This window comes from Anomaloglossus baeobatrachus, chromosome 6, assembly GCF_048569485.1.
Source record: "Anomaloglossus baeobatrachus isolate aAnoBae1 chromosome 6, aAnoBae1.hap1, whole genome shotgun sequence".
Taxonomy (NCBI): Eukaryota; Metazoa; Chordata; class Amphibia; order Anura; family Aromobatidae; genus Anomaloglossus; species Anomaloglossus baeobatrachus.
In genome coordinates this window covers 64647997-64667670 of record NC_134358.1, presented here as the reverse complement: position 1 = coordinate 64667670, position 19674 = coordinate 64647997, and the positions used below count along the sequence as shown (strand labels likewise).

At 40.3% G+C, this 19674-nt stretch overlaps 1 protein-coding gene across 1 annotated transcript in view; it reads right to left on the bottom strand.

Annotated features, from left to right (window-relative positions):
* Positions 1-4545: 4545 nt before the first annotated feature.
* Positions 4546-19674, bottom strand: part of RSPO2 (R-spondin 2) — a 267109-nt gene continuing 251980 nt past the window's right edge. Inside the window, exon 6 of the mRNA XM_075316218.1 lies at positions 4546-5352. Within this exon, the coding sequence (XP_075172333.1) occupies positions 5240-5352 (113 nt within the window). The 3' untranslated portion in view covers positions 4546-5239. The remainder of the gene's footprint in view (positions 5353-19674) is intronic.

The window sequence follows — 19674 nt, the reverse complement described above, 5'->3', positions numbered from 1 at the left end:
AGATTCTTATGTGTAGGGGCTACACAGCAAAGTACTATGGAAAGGGGGGTTGCAGCAGGGTCTATTGTATCTCTTAGTAGCAAACAGTTAAAGGAGATCCTCTTCCACCTCCAAACCAAGTGAAATTATGCACTAAATGAGCTATTGAATGGCAAAGGGGCTTTTGCTCAGGTGCCGTTTTCTGTGTCTCCACTACTGGGTTGCGACAAGTTGCAAAACTCCAACCAGGTCGGAGTTTTTTCGACTTGCTCCTTGGGGTACCCTAGGAATTGCGCTAGGACAGCAAGATCTTTGACCCCACAACCTGAGTCACAGCCAAAGTCGCCATAGAGGCCCAACATAAACGTGTCTCTTGCACATATGGCACATGTCCATTTGCCCCTGGCCCTCTGGGCTTTTGCTGTAGATCACCTTTTCTTTGACCAGTACTTATAACCTACCATGGTGTGAGGTTGGCAGAGCTTGTACATGCTGGTCCTAGTAATATAAATAGTTATATAATACACTGGAACACAAATTACCCGCTTCTTCCTTAGATCACCATATCATCTTCACCTTGGTAACTGACCTTAGTAGTATCCATCAAACCTTTCTGTAAAAAGAGGGTATGTATTTTCTTCAGACGTTAAAAGGCCTACCCCAAGCCTCTTCCCCACCCCACTCTAGTTGAGGAACCTCAGATCATATGCTAAAGGACCCACTATACCTGGTCATTATATGATGTACATATATAATTGTAAGCATGTTATGTCCTATCCTGAAGCTACACAGTGTTACTACTTTGTCTCTGACCGCCGTTTCAATATGACTTAGTCCAAGTGGCAGAACCCAGACAGCTTCTTTGCGCCCTACTCCCCTTCACTGACAGGTCTCTCCCTATACACGAATGTAAGGAGAGACCTGTAGTTCTACAAGAGCCGGCCAGGGACCTGCCTATTGGATTTGTGGACAAGGTTGCATCACATCCAGCTGGCTTCAAAGTAGGTTTCCTTTAAAACAACACAGTATTTCAGAGTGAAACATATATGGTTGCAATAAGAGAACTGGTCTTCAATTTCTGTTGCCCATGGTTGACCGGTTCTCTTTAAACACTACAACAGTTATCATCCAGGATACTTTTCTGGCAAAAATAAAAAGATAATTTAGAGCAGTGTTCCCCACGTCCAGTCCTCAAGACCCACCAACGGGTCAGGTTTTCAGGGTTTCCTTAGCATTGAACAGTTGTTTTAATCATCACCTGTGGAAATCCTGAAAACATGCCCTGTTGGTGGGTCTTGAGGACTGGAGTTGGGGGAACACTGGTCTAAAGTGTACAACCACTTAAGATATGGCAATGCAAGCAGATAGAGCAGCTTTGTTAGGACCTGTTTACAACATAAGGAGTTTACGCATTGGCAGACCCTACTGGCTGTTTATTCTCGAAACAAGACGGCTTGAGTGTATTAGATTCTTTTGACCAGATGCATAGTAAGCTTTTGTTTCTACTAGGGCCTATGGTTTAGTATTTTTATGACACTGATAAAAGTCCATCAGCTATTTACCCATTTTTAGTATGCCTACAAATGTAGATGTGATATCTACAGTGCCTTGCAAAAGTATTCGGGCCCCCTTGAATTTTTCAACCTTTTCCCACATTTCAGGCTTCAAACAAAGATACAAATTTTAATGTTATGGTGAAGAATCAGCAACATGTGGGACACAATTGTGAAGTTGAAAGAAATTTATTGCTTATTTTAAACTTTTTAAAAAATAAAATAACTGAAAAGTGAGGCGTGCAATATTATTCATCCCCTTTACTTTCAGTGCAGCAAACTCACTCCAGAAGTTCATTGAGGATCTCGTAATGATCCAATGTTGTCCTAAATGACTGATGATGATAAATATAAGCCACCTGTGTGTAATCAAGTCTCCGTATAAATGCACTTGCTCTGTGATAGTCTCAGTGTTCTGTTTAAAGTGCAGATAGCATCATGAAGACCAAGGAACACAACAGGCAGGTCCATGATACTATTGTGGAGAAGTTAAAAATTGGATTTGGTTACAAAAAGATTTCCAAAACTTTAAACATCCAAAGGAGCACTGTGTAAGTGATGATATTGAAGGAGTATCATACCACTGTAAATCTACCAAGACCCAGCCGTCCATCCAAACTTTCATCTCAAACAAGGAGAAGACTGATCAAAGATGCAGCCAAGAGGCCCATGATCGCTCTAGATGAACTGTAGAGATCTACAGCTGAGGTGGGAGAGTCTGTCCATAGGACAACAATCAGTCGTACACTGCACAAATCTGGCCTTCATGGAAGAGTGGCAAGGAGAAAGCCATTTCTCAAAGATATACATAAAAAGGGTCATTTAAAGGTTTGCACAAGCCACCTGGGAAACACATCAAACATGTGGAAGAAGGTGTTCTGTCAGGTGAAACCAAAATCGAACTATTTGGGCACAATGCCAAACGATATGTTTGGCGTAAAAGCAACACAGCTCATCACCCTGAACACACCATCCCCACTGTCAAACATGGTGGTGGCAGCATCATGGTTTGGGCCTGCTTTTCTTCAGCAGGGACAGGGAAGATGGTTAAATTTGATAGGAAGATGGATGGAGCTAAATACAGGATCATTCTTGAAGAAAACCTATTGGAGTCTGCAAAAGACCTGAGACTGGGACAGAGATTTGTCTTCCAACAAGACAATGATCCCAAATATAAAAGCAAAATCTACAATGGAATGGTTCACAAAAACATATCCAGGTGTTAGAATGGCCAAGTCAAATTCCAGACCTGAATCCAATCGAGAATCTGTGGAAAGAGCTGAAAACCGCTGTTCACAAACTGTCTCTATCCAACCTCACTCAGCTCCAGCTGTTTACAAAGGAAGAATGGGCAAGAATTTCAGTCTCTCGATGTGCAAAACTGATAGACACATACCCCAAGCGACTTGCAGCTGTAATCGCAGCAAAAGGTGGCGCTACAAAGTATTAACTTAAAGGGGCCGAATAATATTGCACGCCTCAATTTTCAATTATTTATTTTTTTAAAAAGTTTAAAATAAGCAATAAATTTAATTCACCTTCACAATTGTGTTCCACTTGTTGTTGATTCTTCACCATAACATTAAATGTTTTATCTTTATGTTTGAAGTGTGGGAAAAGGTTGAAAAACTCAAGGGAGCGGAATACTTTCGCAAGGCACTGTAGTATGTATATTGACATTTTATTGGAGGTATCAGGCGGGGGAAGGCATTTTCGGCCACAGCTATAGGCATGTACTGTATGACTGTCTTTAGTGGCCAACCTCTTTACTTTTTTTATTTATTGGTTGCCTATCCTAAAGATGGGCCATCAATACCTGTGAGATACTCAGCAAAACTGATCAACTGTTACCATTGCCATCTGCGGCTGAAAGTCCCGAAACAGCAGCGGTCACACCATCTCTGATCAAATATTGATTGCCTATGCTAAGGAAAAACCATTAATAAAAAAAAAAGGAGAAAAAAAAAAAAAAAGTAATGACAAATCCTTTTCATTGGTTTTAGCTGAAAACTTTGTTGAGGCCCCAAGCTTCTCGCTATACAAATTCAATACATTATCGTTGTACTTTGCAAACTGTCCAAGGTTTGGTAGCAAATATCACAATCACTGGGTGGCCACATTTAGCTTAAATTTCACATTTCCACCAGAGTCTGCTCTTGTGAATTCTGCCCCAGTCACCAAGCGCCGCCGTATTCCCGCTGTGGACAGTGCTGGTGATAGAGGAGGAGTCAGTACCAGTAGTTCTGGTGGGCGCAGTTGCTGCCCATCCCATGCTTGGTCTGGCTGGCAATACCACTGGCTGATTGTAGGGGTGTGTGCCTTCCAGCTGAAGTTATCAACTCCCACTCCAACCAATTGGAAGGCACCACACCCTTTTTATATCTGTTCTTTTCCAGATATAGTCCTGTGTTTTGCTAGAGCTACCCCCTTTACTGGTACGGTGCACACCTTGTTGTTTTGTCCCCTGTTTGACCTAGGCCTGTTTTCCTGACGTTCCTCCTGCCTGCTGATTCTGTACTTTGCCTGACATCTCGGTTTTGACCTCGGCCTGTTTTCTGGACATTCCTCCTGCCTTCCGATTTTGTACCTTACTAACTTCCTGGTTTTGACCCTGCCTGGCAACTATCGTCATCTTTGGACTGCAGCTCTTCCATAGGCAGCGATCTCCTGGACCTTGCAATAAATCCAGATAACTGTATAGGTGTTAAAGGGTTTCACGGTACCTCAGGATCCTGCTTAGTGGGTGGCTAGCCCTAGTCGGTTCAGGTTAACCATTTTGTGTCTGTGGTCCCGGACTGCCGTTACAATAAACAGGAGGTTTTTTTCTCATCAAATATAGTCATCTGGCCACTCATTTTGGAATATGAAAAAACAAACAAAAAAAAAGTAAAGACGCTCTCGTCCTTATGTGATTTTTCAAGCATTTTTTTACCTAACCATGACACTGCAGCTCAGCTCTATCCAAGTGTTTGCTAGTCTAACCTATAAATGCAAGACACCTATGGATACACGGTAAATAGGTTTATTATAAGTAGCGTCTCAGCACTATGTACAAGGTATAACTGCTGCGCCATTTGGGACACTAAGCAGTTGCTGTATATTAGCATCAACAGTTTTAATACAGAACTGTTTGGTTATAATGGGCACCGAGAGCCAATGACAGCTAAAACAAAGATTCCAAATACAATCATTTGAATGTACAATATAGAAACCGTAAACTTAAAAAAAATTAATTTATATTTCTACTTCCAAAAAAAAGGTTTAGTTTTTTTTTCACACTGATCCTTTACAGAAATATACACAAGTCCATTTATTTGCTGCATGTCGTCCTGTTAACAGTCCTGATCCAAAATACTGGCGGTTTCCATCATAGGCACTGAATTAAAAAACAAAATAAATGAAAAAAAAAATAAAAAGGGAGAGAGTTTTTGACACATCTACACCAGGTCACTGATTCAACTCAGTATTTCCAACTGTTGGCGTTCTTTTAGATAAGGAAAAGGTAAAAAGATTAAAAAAAAAATAAAAAATAAAAAAAGTATAAATAACACAAATAAGCTTGTGATATACTCACAAAATATTAGTAACCAATATCAATAAAGCAGCCATTCTGCAGTTCATCTGTGTGCAAGAGCATGTAGCAGCCTTTGTGCACTTAGCAATTGAAAAAAAAGAAAAAAAAAAAATCAAAATCAAAAATCGTCTCTTTACTGACTGGTCCTGTCTGTGGCGAGGAAAACACTGTGCTGCTCCTGAGCCCTTTCAAGCAACTTCTTTTTCTTCTTTTTGTTCCTTTTGTCCTTCTTCATTGTTCTTTTTCCTGGAAGAGATGACATCATTAAGATTTTTTATATATATAAGACATACAACTCTCTTCACAGCATCAGCAGGGTCCCTCATTCATAGCAAATCCTACAATATAGTCTCTGAATTTACTGCTGAACTTTAAAGCGAATCACCTTTTACCTTTGGTTAGTCTGTAGTAAAAGGCGTACAGAATAAATGAGCCTAAAACCACAGCATGGCTCCTAACTGACCTGTTTTTATCAGGATTGCATCACAAAAAGGGCCCCTAAATGAACTTTCCTGAGCAGACCAAGGATGGGGCTTAATGGGCCGCAGACAGGAATTTTAAGAGGTTTTCCACTACCAATATGATCCCCTTTCTTTTATCCTAACTCTTCCCAACTAACATTTTCCTAATATACTTTTGCTATCCACTCTGCTTCTCTAAGGCTACTTTCACACATCAGTTTTTTGGCATCAGGCACAATGCGGCGTGTGCTTGATGCTATGGATCCGTCTCAGAATATGCAAAAACGGATGCATTGGATCCTTTTTTGTCCTTTTTTGCTGGATCCGTTTTTTTACAATAAATTGCAGCATGCGCAGTTTAAAAAAACGGATCCGTAGGCCGGATCTGGCGCGATGCGTTGTTTTGTCAGAGACAAAAACCGTTACAATCCAGCACAATCCGGCGCTAATACAAATCAAAGGGGATAAAACGGATCTGGTGCCGTATCCATTTTAGCCGTTTTTTTCCGGATTGTGCCTGATGGAAAAAAAATGATGTGTGAAAGTAGCCTAAGAGGCTCGTAAATACCTGTATTATTGTTATAGCTTGGATCCTTCTGGCTGCCAACCAAAATTAGACTTAGGCTATGTGCGCACTTTCAGTTTTCACCTGCGTTTCAGGTGCGTTTAGGATCAGTTTTGAACTGCAGCGTTTTTGTGCCCAAATGCATGCGTTTTGGTTTTCCATTAAAGACAATGAGAATTCATGATTTCTTGTCCGCACTTTGCGTTTCCAAACGCATCTCAAAATTTGCATAAGTTTGGTCAAAAACCATGTGTTCAGAAAAGGACCCTGTCAATTGTTTTTGCCATTTGTGGTGCGTTTTGTTAACATTGAAGTCAATGAGAAGTAGCAAAAAGCAAGAAATATCAAAATTCCTGCGTTTTACCTGCTTTTTCATTGCCGAAAACATGCGTTTTGGACTACCAAAATGCATGCTTTTTGAACATCAAAATAATGATTTGATATGTCCCTTTACACACACACATAATCCGACAACTTAATTTAAGAATAATATGCATTTATTGCTATTTTACCGATAAAATGTATATTAACGCTATAATTTTATTAAATATATCTTTTTCCATTATTTTTCCCATTAATATAGATTTGTCCCTTTTTTTTCTCTTTTTTCATTGTTTGACTATTTAATCTTTATTTAGCAGTGTCTTGATGTACAAAATGCATCTGTGAAAACGCATGTGGAAACGCATGGAAAAAGCGCTAAAAACGCATCTAAAACGCGGTAAATACGCATGCGTTACAGCGATAAATTTCTGGAAAAGGCAACTTTGGCTAAATCAATTAAGGCTAAAACTTGCGTTTACAACTGCATGTATTACGACGGAAAGTGCGCACATAGCATAAGGCTGGATTCAGATGATCATATGGCATACGTCCGATGCAAATGCATTGGATGCGATATGCTAATGACCTCGGCTCCCGCTCTGATGCCAGCGTGAGCTGAGTGCCATAATACTGTGATCCAATCCTGCAATCCAATCGGAACACAGCTATGGAGGAGAGGGAGGGATTAATCTCCCTTTCTCCTCCATTGTCAGTTGATGCAATCATCGCACATCACTCGGATGTCATCCAAGTGCAGTCCAATCTTTCACTCGCACTCACAGACTTGTATGGGTGCGAGTGACATGGCTCTTGCGGACAATCGCAGCATGCTGCGACTTTTCTCTCATACAGAATCTGGATGAGAAAAAAAGCTGATCATCTGCTCTTCCTCATTGAATAACATTGGTCCAAGTGCAATGCGAGATTTTCTCGCACTTCACTGGTCAGATTCATAAGCTGTGAGGGTTCCTTAACTGAGCAGTGCATGTCACTGGTGGGGATGGGGCTGCCTGTGAGTGACAGCAGTCTCGGCACGCATGCCCAAATCACACTTCAATCACCTCTCAGCCCCCATCAGTGACATGCCCAGTTGGTCCGCTTCCAGTCTACAGCCAGAAGAATCAAAGCTAAAACAACAATAAAGGCATTTATGAACCTCATAGAGATAAGCTTACAGGATTAGAATAGAAAGCAGAAGTATACTAGGAAAGTGGTAGTTAGGAAGAGTTAGGATAAAAGAAAGAGGTCACATTAGTAGTGGAAAACTTGGGGAGGTATGCATCACAATTGGTAGACCATATTGGTAACCACAGTTGGAGACAAGCAAAAAAGTTTTCAGCATCCATTTCCAACATTCGGCCTAGTCCTTTGTTATAGGAGGACTTTTCTTTTGTGGCTGGCATCTACTGGATATCTCTGTTGTTTTCTATGCCGTACGATATCACAAAATCGTGAATCTAGTAAAAACAGACAGGAGCTACCAGCCCAAGCATAGTTTCTTACCAGAGAGATAATTTAGAAGTACAAACTTGAGAAAATTATAATTAAACTCCTAAAATTGTCAATTTTTATTTACTAACATTTTAAAAAGGGAAAATCCCAACATCAAATATAATACAATACATATATCGATACCAGGAGAAAGTACAGGGGAGGGGCCTAGCCCTTAATAAACCCTATAGCTTGCCCCTACCTTGCCGCGGAGGTCGGCGCCCTAAAGGCCTGCGCAGTTGGCGCCCCCGCTCAACGAAGACTATCCCTCCGGGCCCTAGATGCCCCTAACAGATGAGGTGATAGTACTATGAGGAATGATTTCCAATATTTGAACCAACAATAATATCTCAAATATGCATAAAAATGTACACACCGTCACCAATATAATTAAATTAGAGACAATGATAGGGTACAATGACCCAGAAAAAACCATTCATAGGTCACTAATGGTTCATAACACAAACCGCCCGACGCGTTTCCCCTCATCTATATGAGGTTCTTCAGGGGTAGAAAATCTAGTCAGTTCAAAGTTAACACGATAGACAATTAGATGTTGGTAGTCCTATATCATACTGAGAGCTAGTTGTCCCCAAAACATATACAGACCCAATAAATGTAAATTAGAACCTAATGACTCACACCCATCAGGTCAAAAAAATCAACAAGGGTGTTCAATTGCATATATAATGCTGGAATCAGGGGCAAAAAGCAAATTATTCAGATACATATCATTAGCTACTTAGCTTAAGCCTCAGTGTGCGATAGATAAGGACAGTCTTCACTGGACTCCCTAGATGGAAAGCAGGTCCATAATCCCCATATCAGCAGCAGATAAACTCCTCAGTTTGCCATCCTCCAGTCTAGACGCAATCAGAGTGCTGTGGTACAACTTCAGTAGGGGAAGTAGGGGATTATGGACCTGCTTTCCATCTAGGGAGTCCAGTGAAGACTGTCCTTATCTATCGCACACTGAGGCTTAAGCTAAGTAGCTAATGATATGTATCTGAATAATTTGCTTTTTGCCCCTGATTCCAGCATTATATATGCAATTGAACACCCTTGTTGATTTTTTTGACCTGATGGGTGTGAGTCATTAGGTTCTAATTTACATTTATTGGGTCTGTATATGTTTTGGGGACAACTAGCTCTCAGTATGATATAGGACTACCAACATCTAATTGTCTATCGTGTTAACTTTGAACTGACTAGATTTTCTACCCCTGAAGAACCTCATATAGATGAGGGGAAACGCGTCGGGCGGTTTGTGTTATGAACCATTAGTGACCTATGAATGGTTTTTTCTGGGTCATTGTACCCTATCATTGTCTCTAATTTAATTATATTGGTGACGGTGTGTACATTTTTATGCATATTTGAGATATTATTGTTGGTTCAAATATTGGAAATCATTCCTCATAGTACTATCACCTCATCTGTTAGGGGCATCTAGGGCCCGGAGGGATAGTCTTCGTTGAGCGGGGGCGCCAACTGCGCAGGCCTTTAGGGCGCCGACCTCCGCGGCAAGGTAGGGGCAAGCTATAGGGTTTATTAAGGGCTAGGCCCCTCCCCTGTACTTTCTCCTGGTATCGATATATGTATTGTATTATATTTGATGTTGGGATTTTCCCTTTTTAAAATGTTAGTAAATAAAAATTGACAATTTTAGGAGTTTAATTATAATTTTACCAGCCCAAGCATGCGAATTACAGAAAACGTCTAAATGCAAAAAAAACGAAAAAAAAAAAAAAACAACAACCAGAGGTCAAAACTGGTGACCGTACAAATTTTTGCTCATTTTTATAGATTCCAGCAATGGTCATAAAATGTTAAAAAAACTTGGTTAGACGTTCCTAATACAACACAGTCAAGTAAATGAGACCAACAGAATTATTAGGATTTGCATGGGCTTCAAGTGATAATCAACTACAGGGTTCCTGGTCAGCTCATTGCAACTGCTGCTTGGAACCTCCCCATGGACATCCAAGAACTACATAAACAAAACTTTAGGGATGGAGGTACTTTTTTCTCAAAGAAGAAGCAGCATTTTTCAGCTTTTCAGTGAAAATCAATATTCTGGGGCCCACATCACATCTACATAGTTGGATAAAGAAAAAGAAAAATGATGATGAACAATCCTGTATGAAAGGTGGTTTGGTTTCTAGGGATACACGATCAGTGTCATATGAATGAATTGTGAAAGAAGTTGTATAGGATTAGAAAACATTGGATTTTCTTTTAAGTCATGATCACATCTGTCCACCGGTGGTACGTAGGTATGACCGTCAGTCATGTAAATTGAGCCGAGCTGTAATACCCAACACAACCCAAGGACACCACTGTTTCTAGAACAAAAGTAGTCATGTCTTTCTAACATTGGACAATTCTTTAAAGGGTACTTAAAAGTTCTAATTAACACTCCTTTTCACATGTGTCACACACTATATATGGAACAAGTCTCGGCATACAAACCCATACTAATCACTGAACTCAAGGTGCAGAAGTTCAGATAATCGGATTCTGGTACTTGAGTGATGTAAGGGATCAGACACCAAGTCTATGCACTGCTTTGCTTTGAAGAGTAGTTTTGCCCCCTTTGTTTAAGCAATCAATAGGGTTCACAATTTCTGATATTAGTTGCTTTTTTGTGGGGGGGTGGGGAAGAGGGTTGTTAAGTTTATATACCTTTTTAAAGTTAAAACTAGGTCATCACTGTCCCATTAAGAAAACATGCAGTGTAACAAATGCTGTGCCACACCAGTCTTCATTCACCTGGGTGCACCACCGCAGCCAGAATTGAATGGAGAGGGGGCCACGACTTTCTCAATTCAGTCAGTAGGATTTTCAGAAAGAATACCAACCATCACAATGAGAGAAAACACACTGCATTTTACTTCGGGATAGCAAGAGACAGGGTTTCCTATGCTGTCCCATATGCTTGGGGACCCTAGGCCATCTTTCACCTCTGGATTACTCCTAATGGTGGAGAAGCCGGAGTCCCGTGCCTTACTATACTCCTGCGAAATACGACCCTAATACCCCCCTGCCCCCAGAGAGAGACAGGGAAGGAGTGAGATGGTAAACCGATGAGGACAGACAATAAAAACCAAAAAAATTCTGACACACTGCACACACGCAGGAATAGACAAAGAGACTCCGGAGTAAAACAAGAGCAAGAGGGTAGCAACAAAAAAGGCAACAAGGGTTAAATCCACAATTGCACACAGGAATGTTATCACACCAGAGAGTCGATCTGGGGATGGGTGGTGATCCAGACTAAGATAAAATAAAGTTGACATATGTGGAAGGATCCTACAAGCATATATAGGAGGGGAGCAGATGTGATTGGCTTCCCAACCACATGTGATCAAAGGAGACTAATAAGCAGACTAGCAGAGATCAACTCTTGCTAGCCTGCCTCCGCAAGTCATCACCAAAGTCTGAATGTGTAGATCACAGACACCAAAGGAGTTATCAAGCAGAGTGTCAGAATCTGTAGTCTGAACAGAGCCTAGCGCCACCATGACAGTTGACAAAGTTTGTAAAAATCATGTGACATTATATATTTCTGCACTTTGATAACTGTATGAATTACCTGACACATTCGGCAATGCTACATCTGTTGCTGCCACAGTTAATGGAACTGATGTTGTCGCTGGATATAATTATATTGCCACAGAACAGTAGTTTACTAAACCAAATCCTTTAACATTCGGATCAGAGTCATGAAACATGGGCTCTAATCACAGCGGTAACTGAAACATGTTACTGATTTTGATCCCAAGCCATTTGTAATGTCAGCCAAAAATCTGGATGCAGTTAATATTTTAATGAAGCTGTGCTTTATAACATAATCCATTAAATCACAAACAATAGTTTGCCGTCTGAATCAAAAACATATGACTGAGATTTGTTGTCTAGTACTGTACATAGATGGGCAATGCGTACGGTGATGAGCCATATGGGAGATGGTGCATCCCAGCAGCTTTGGTTTCCAGTACCATCTACATGTTAATCCCACCTAATTATAGACATTGTCTGCGGTCCTCACCTCCACATTAATACAACATACCAGGGATTGTCTGTTCATGTTTCTTCTAACCTATCAATGGCTGATATACAATTTCCTTGGGTGGTTTTACCATAATCACCAAGTAGCATGCCCACTGTCTTGGGGTATTTGACACAAAATTTTCCCTTTATTTCATATATCCAAGCACTCGCACAGGTCACCTGGATATATAAAAAAAAAAAAAAAAAAAAAAAAAAAGATCTCTACAAAATCAAACCTTTTCCCACCTTTGACTAATGCCTGCTTTACACGAGTCGATCTATCGTGCGATAGCATGATCGATCGTACCCGCCCCCGTCATTTTTGCGTCACGGGCAAATCGCTGCCCGTGGTGCACAAACTCGTTTAACCCCCGTCACACGCACTTACCTTCCGGGTGACCTCGCTGTGGGCGACGAACGTCCACTTCCTGAAGGGGGAGGGATGTTCGGCGTCACAGCGACGTCACACGGCAGCCGGCTAATAGAAGCGGAGGGGCGGAGATGAGTGGGATGTAAACATCCCGCCCACCTCCCTCCTTCCACATAACCGGCAGCTGCCGCAGGACGCAGGTAAGCTGTATTCATTGTTCCCGTGGTGTCACACGGAGCAACGTGTGATGCCATGGAAACGATGAACAACCGGCGCCATTTTAATTGAACAATTTTATGAAACCTAGCGACGAGTACACGACTCACGATTTGTGAGCAATACTGCGTCGCTAGGAGGTGTAACACGAGGCGACATCATGTACGATGCCGGATGTGCATCACGAAAACCGTGACCGCGACGATGCATCGCACGATCGGTCGTCTCGTGTAAAGCCTGCATTAGAGCGAAAGTAAGAGACTTTGTGGTTTCATTCTCATCTGGTCTCCCGCAATGCTCTACTGATTGAGAGGGAGACCAAACTATCAACTATCAAAATATCGACAAAAGTTGAACAAAGAGATTCGTAAGAGCCTAATCCATTGGCATCATTTGTAGTCCATGGTCCCCGATTCAGAGCCTTGCGAGCCTCGTTCTGCTATCAAGCTTTGACGACTCTTCTGATTAGTAGGCCCAGATTGATGTAACATGTGCATCTCGCTGCAACAATAACCTACTAATCAAAATAGGTACAAAAGGATGCCAGCAGATAAGAGGGTTGTAGGATTCTAATCCTATGCATTATGGTCACTCTATGGTGTTTTTGCGGCTCGTTTTAAGGCAGGTTGCAGGCAGAAGCCACCTGAAAAAGATGTTCTGTGCAGATACCCTAAAGCTTATATAGAGAATCTTTTATGTGGAAACTTCAGACCGTCATGCCTAAACATTGAAGAAAAAAAAAAGAAAAAAAAAAGCAATAAAAATTAAAATAAAACAAAATCCACATTGTTCGCAGTACATTTTGATATATGCCTTTTGCAAACATCTTAGCAGAATATTAAAAATATATATATTTAAATTTAAAAAAATGATTTTTCAAAAGTAATGAGGGTGGCTTCACTTGTAGTTTTCAAAATTCAGAAATGAATAAATCACTACCATAAAGGTTTTTCTTTTTTTAATTAGTGTGACCGCACATTAACAACATGGAGCCCTCCACAAGGTGGGGTTATTTTGCTAAAAACCTTGGAATGGCACCATACATTATATAGCTGCTATATCCGACTTTCATCTGATGGAGCATGAATGTCAACTTGGCTTACTAATGTTATGCAATAAGGAATAGCTACCAGTAATGAAACAGATTACACACCTGTTCCAGTACATCACAAAAGTGAGTACACCCCTCACATTTTTTGTAAATATTTTATCTTTTCATGGGACAACACTAAAGCTATGACACTTTGCCTACTTTACATTTTATCAGTGTATAGCTTGTATAACAGTGTAAATTTGGTGTCCTCTAAATAACTCCGCACACAGCCATTAACCCCTTCACGACCAGCCGATTTTTCGCTTTCCGTTTTTTTTCGCCATTCTTTTTCTGAGAGACGTAACTTTTTTATTTTTCAGTCAATATGGTCATGTGAGGGCTCATTTTTTGTGGAACGAGCTGTACTTTTAAATGAAATCATAAGTTTTACCATATAGTGTACTGGAAAACGGCAAAAAAAATCCAAATGCAGAAAAATTGCAAAAAAAGTGCGATAGCACTATTGTTTTTGGGATATTTTTTTCACTGTGTTCCCTATATGGTAAAACTGATGCATGGGTGTGATGCCTCAGGTCAGTGCTAGTTCGTAGACACCAAACATGCTTAGGTTTACTTTTATATAAGGGGTTAAAAAAAAATCGGAAGTTTGTCCGAAAAAAGTGGCGCACGTTTTACGCCATATTCCGTGACCCGTAGCGTTCTCATTTTTCGGGATCTATGGCTCAGTGACGGCTTTATTTTTTGCGTCTCGAGCTGACGTTTTTAACGGTACCATTTTTGCGCAGATGCTACGTTTTGATCGTCTCTGATTGCATTTTGCGCAAAAGTTGTGGCGACAAAAAAAGTCAATTTGCCGTTTGGAATTTTTTTGCCGCTACGCCGTATACTGATCAGATTAATTGATTTTATATTTTGATAGATCAGGCGTTTCTGAACGCGGTGATACCAAATGTGTGTATATTTTTTATTTTTTTAACCCTTTAATTTTCAATGGGGCGAATGGGGGGGTGATTTGAACTTTTAGGGTTTTTTTTTTTTAATTTTTTAAAACTTTTTTTTTATTTTACTAGTCCCCCTAGGGGGCTATTGCGATCAGCAGTCCGATCGCTCTGCACTATCTGCTGATCACAGCTACATAGCTGTAAACAGCAGATACGCTCACTTTCTTTTTCACTGTGCCGCGGGCACAGCGAAAGTGAAAGCAATTCATGTGTAGTACAGGAGTGATCACATGACCCTGAGCTACCATGACAACTACCGGAAGTCACGTGATCGCGTCACGTGACTTCCGGTATCGGGCGGTAAGTAAAAGTTTACCGCGATCGCGCTTATAATGGCGCTCTCACATATTGACAGCTCCATTTAAGGGTTTAAACGGCACGAGCAGATAACGATTCTGCTCGTGCATAGCAGGCACACATCTCAGCTGTGAAAATTTCTCACTGTTAGGTTCGTTCACTCTTAGTCACAGTGGTCACAGCTTCACTTCACCGGATATACTTACACTGTTATCCCTTACACCTACCCATCTGACACACATTTTTATCACTACCATTTTTTCACTTTAATTACACATCCACTTTACATGTCTTTTAAATTTTTTTTTTTTTTTTTTTTTTTTATATATTTTATTATGTGTCTTTTACTCTTAATATTGTAAGAATCTGTATTCTATGTATGATGACTGTGTATGGCCAACACTGGGGGGTTTCTCAGCTTTTTCCTGTGTCTATGCCATGTATAATATATGTTGGCTTACTATATCATTATACAGTTAAATGTTTTTAATATGGATAAACTGTACAGGCTCCTCCATCATTTTTGAGCGTGCCTTGCAATATAGATATAGCTTGTGAATACAACAACATGAATCTATATTTACGCTATCATAAATGACATCCTAATCTATGTCTCATAAGAACTTCTTATGCGCATGCGCTTGTTACACGCAATACTCTTCACCTCTGTTGCCGCTTCCTGTCTCGGGATCGCGCCTTGCGTGCCGCGGTCCCGGAACCGGAAGTGACGACAGACGCCGCACGGCCGTGCATGTGGCGCCCTCGGACGCCATACACTCTTTAAAAGGCACCCCACACCATACACACTCACGTTTCCCTTGATAAAGACGGCGAAACGCGCGTTGGGAAGCCTCCCAGTGGTCTCCTATATGTAAGTAATTCATTGATGGCCCTTGTGCATCTATATGTGATTAAGTTAGTATGCTTTAGGTTTACTATCATCAGTAGCTGAACAGACTTGCTGCATGCTCAGGGATACACCGGAAAACTGGAAACTATGGCCCTTATATTGTAGCACTTATTGCATTGGGCATTAAATAGGTCTAACAATTGCAGTAGCTGAACAGTCTTGTTGTGTTTTCAGGGATACATCTGTAAACCAGAAATTATGGCCCATATATTGTAGCATTTATTGCATTGGGCACTCTTCATTTCTAGATGTATTAACTTGCCAACATACATGTTTATTCTTGAATGGTATTTATCCTCTAATCTGGTTAAACAGACTTTCTGCAGATAAAATTGTTTTCCGTAGCTACTGTTTGATGCTGTGTCTAACGGACTAGTGGATAGTTAACAGAACCCCTATATACATTTATATATACATCGTATAATAGGCTAACAACTGTGCTTTATAACTACATCATTGCCGGCCGATGTGGTTCCCCCAGCCTGGTGGAACACATGTGAAGTGTCTTCTGAAAACACGTATCCTTTCATATTGCCAACATACATGTTGATATGATTTAGTATTCACATGTTCAAGTAATTTCCTTTAGGCACTAGCCTATCTTAATGTGATGCACTTCATCTCTGCTCCACCTGACAGGGGTTGCACATGGTGCGCTATATATATATTATTAAGATTCAAAAAACTGTTTTTGTGTATTTTTATCCACTAGCCTAGACAGAATATAATATATGAGGAATTCTTTCCACAGCCTCAGCATCTTGAGCATCTTTTGTATGGTTAACAACTGAGCTATATAAATACATCACTGCTGGCTGATGTGGTTCCTCCAGTCTGGTGGAGCACATATGGAGTGTTTTCTGAATACACGTATTTTTCCATATTGCTTATATACATGTTGATATGATTCAATACCCACATGTTTAAGTAATTTCTCTTAGGCACTAGCCTATCTTATTGTGGTGCACTCCATCTCAGCTCCACCTGACAGGGGTTGCATATAGTGCTTTATACATTTCTAAAATTGCTTTGGTGTGATTATATCCACTAGCCTAGCTTGAATACAGTATATGAAGAACTCTTTCTACAGCGTCAGCATCTACTGTTGGAATTGTCATTATATGCACATGGTCACATGTATACCGAATTTATCCTTTTAAAATAGCTTTTCTAATTTAGTGAGGAGTATCTACCAGATTCTCTAGAGATCTATTTAAGGAAAAATTGAGCCTAAAGGATTAAATATTCATGCTCCTTATTTCCTACACACCTACGGCTTTATATGACCTTTTGACTACATGGACTAATTCGGTTTCATTATTCCATGAGTATACCTAACATTACTTGCATTGATTGTAACTGTATTTGCATACACCTTGATTACAAGTCCGGGGTGACCATTGGGGGTTATTCTGTATCATCATTGTTCTGCATCCTCCTCCCCTCCCCCCTTTTTTCATAATCTTTGTATTTTAATCTTTTCTACATATTTGATTCAATAATAAATATTATTGTTTATATAACATGTGTTTCAGTGTTTTTCCTGTAGGTTTTCATGTATATATACACTGGAACAATTAATATGTTCTCTTGTTTATTGAAGTATTTTCCTGTGTTTTCACAGAGGCTTAAATCCATTCATAGTATGGATATACGCACCAAAGAAGCATCTTGGGTCACCCAAGCTGCATCCATTTTTAAGGGAGAGAAGCTGCAAACAGTGAATTCAGATGGGTCTAATACCAAAGAATTAAAGCAAAATCTCACTAGTTTATTCCACCGCAGAACTAAGATCTGGTGGAATAAAACGACACTGGAAAATTACTTGGAGAAAGACATGGTCCCACGTGGACTGAGAGTTCAAGTGTTCCCGTCCTATGGTAAAGAAGACACGGAGTTCACTGCACAATGGGAATTGGCCAGTAATAATTGCTCCAAAAAATATCTGGAACTCATCATCGACAAAAATTCCAAAACCATAAAAGATATCGATGGTGAGATAAATGAGAAACAAGATGAACTTATGAAGATACTCTCTGAGCCCGAAAGGGAAAAATTTCATGAAGACCTAGACAAATCCTTCGTAATATGGGAAAAACAAATCAAAGATAACAAAACGAAAAAGTTTCACAGGGATCTTCAAGACTATGAAAAAGATAGAGTTTACAAATGGAAAAGCACAGAAACAAGTAAACGTATACAACGCATGCCATCATATTCATCGGTGGCTTCGTCAGACACAGAACATAGTACCACTTCCAATATGTCATATGGTGCTTCAGCTAAGGGGGCCGGGAAGAACCAGGATCAACAACAGAAAATATTGCCATTCCGTAAGAATACTTACAGGAAGAATGGGAATAATTCCTATAAGGTAATTAACCTTACAGATAAAATTCTCACGGAACCCCAACTTGAAATCCTGAGTAAAGGTCTAACCTTTTCACCTTCTTCTCATTTTCAATTCTTTACAGCGTTAAAGGATTTACACTTATTCGCTAGAAAGCTTACCTTCAAAAAGATCTTCCACAAAAACGAAGGACCAGATATATTCTTTACAGCAAAAGAACGTGAAACAGTGAGAATTCTACAGGACCTACTAGATGAACAGACTCCACCACCAGTAAGTAGAATGCCTAAAAACATCATTCCACCATCTAACAAATTCCCACCATCTAATATGTATTCCAACATAGACATATTTGTCAGACTAGTCACAGATGATCTGAAAAGAATACATCATTCCATACCCCATGACAATTGCACGAGAGAGGAGAGGATAGCAATTGAAGAACTACGGGCTATGGATGATGTGATTATAAAACCCTCAGACAAAGGGGGGAATATTGTACTATGGCCGGTACAGATGTACCTTAATACGGTCCTAAAACATCTCAGTGACCAAAAGGCATACAAGAAACTTACTTTCAATCCCCTGATATCGTTTAAGGCACAACTCTTACATATCTTAGAGATGGCGGTGGACCATAATACAATCACCAAGAAAGAACTATCATATCTATTCAAACCTGAGGCCAAAATTGCTACGTTTTATATGGTTCCTAAAATCCATAAAGACGCCAAAAATCCCCCAGGCAGACCAATTGTCTCCGGAGTTGACAACCTATGTGAACCCATCTGTCGTTACGTAGACCACATTTTAAAACCAATTGTGGAAACGATCCCGTCCTACATCAAGGATACTTCCGATGTGTTGAGGAAGTTAGATGGAATACAACTTGATGAAGATACCCTGATAGTGGTATGTGATGTGGAGGCTTTGTACTCATCCATAGTACATGCGGATGGGCTCAGGGCAGTTAAATTCTATTTGGAAATGGCTAGCCACCCAGATGACATTTGTGAATTCACATTAACCCTGCTAGAGTTTGCACTAACACACAATTTTTTTCTGTTTAATGGGTCTTTTTTCCTACAGCTCCAGGGAACAGCAATGGGGGCAGCTTGTGCCCCCTCATATGCCAACTTGTTCCTGGGGCTGTGGGAGAGGGACCTTTTTTACACCGATGTGGCCCCCCACTTGGACAAGGTCTCCTATTGGGGGCGCTACATCGATGATATTATTTTTCTCTGGCAGGGTTCCCAACAGGACTTGACTGTCTTTATGCAATATATCAATAAGAATGACATCAATTTAAGATTCACATACAAAGCAGGAAGACATAATATGGAGTTTTTGGATGTTCTTCTTAATATTGATGATAGTGGTTTCATAACGACAGATGTATACAGAAAACCGACGGCAGTCAACAGTTTACTCCATGCCCAATCAGCACATCCTAGGAACCTAATTAACAGCATTCCG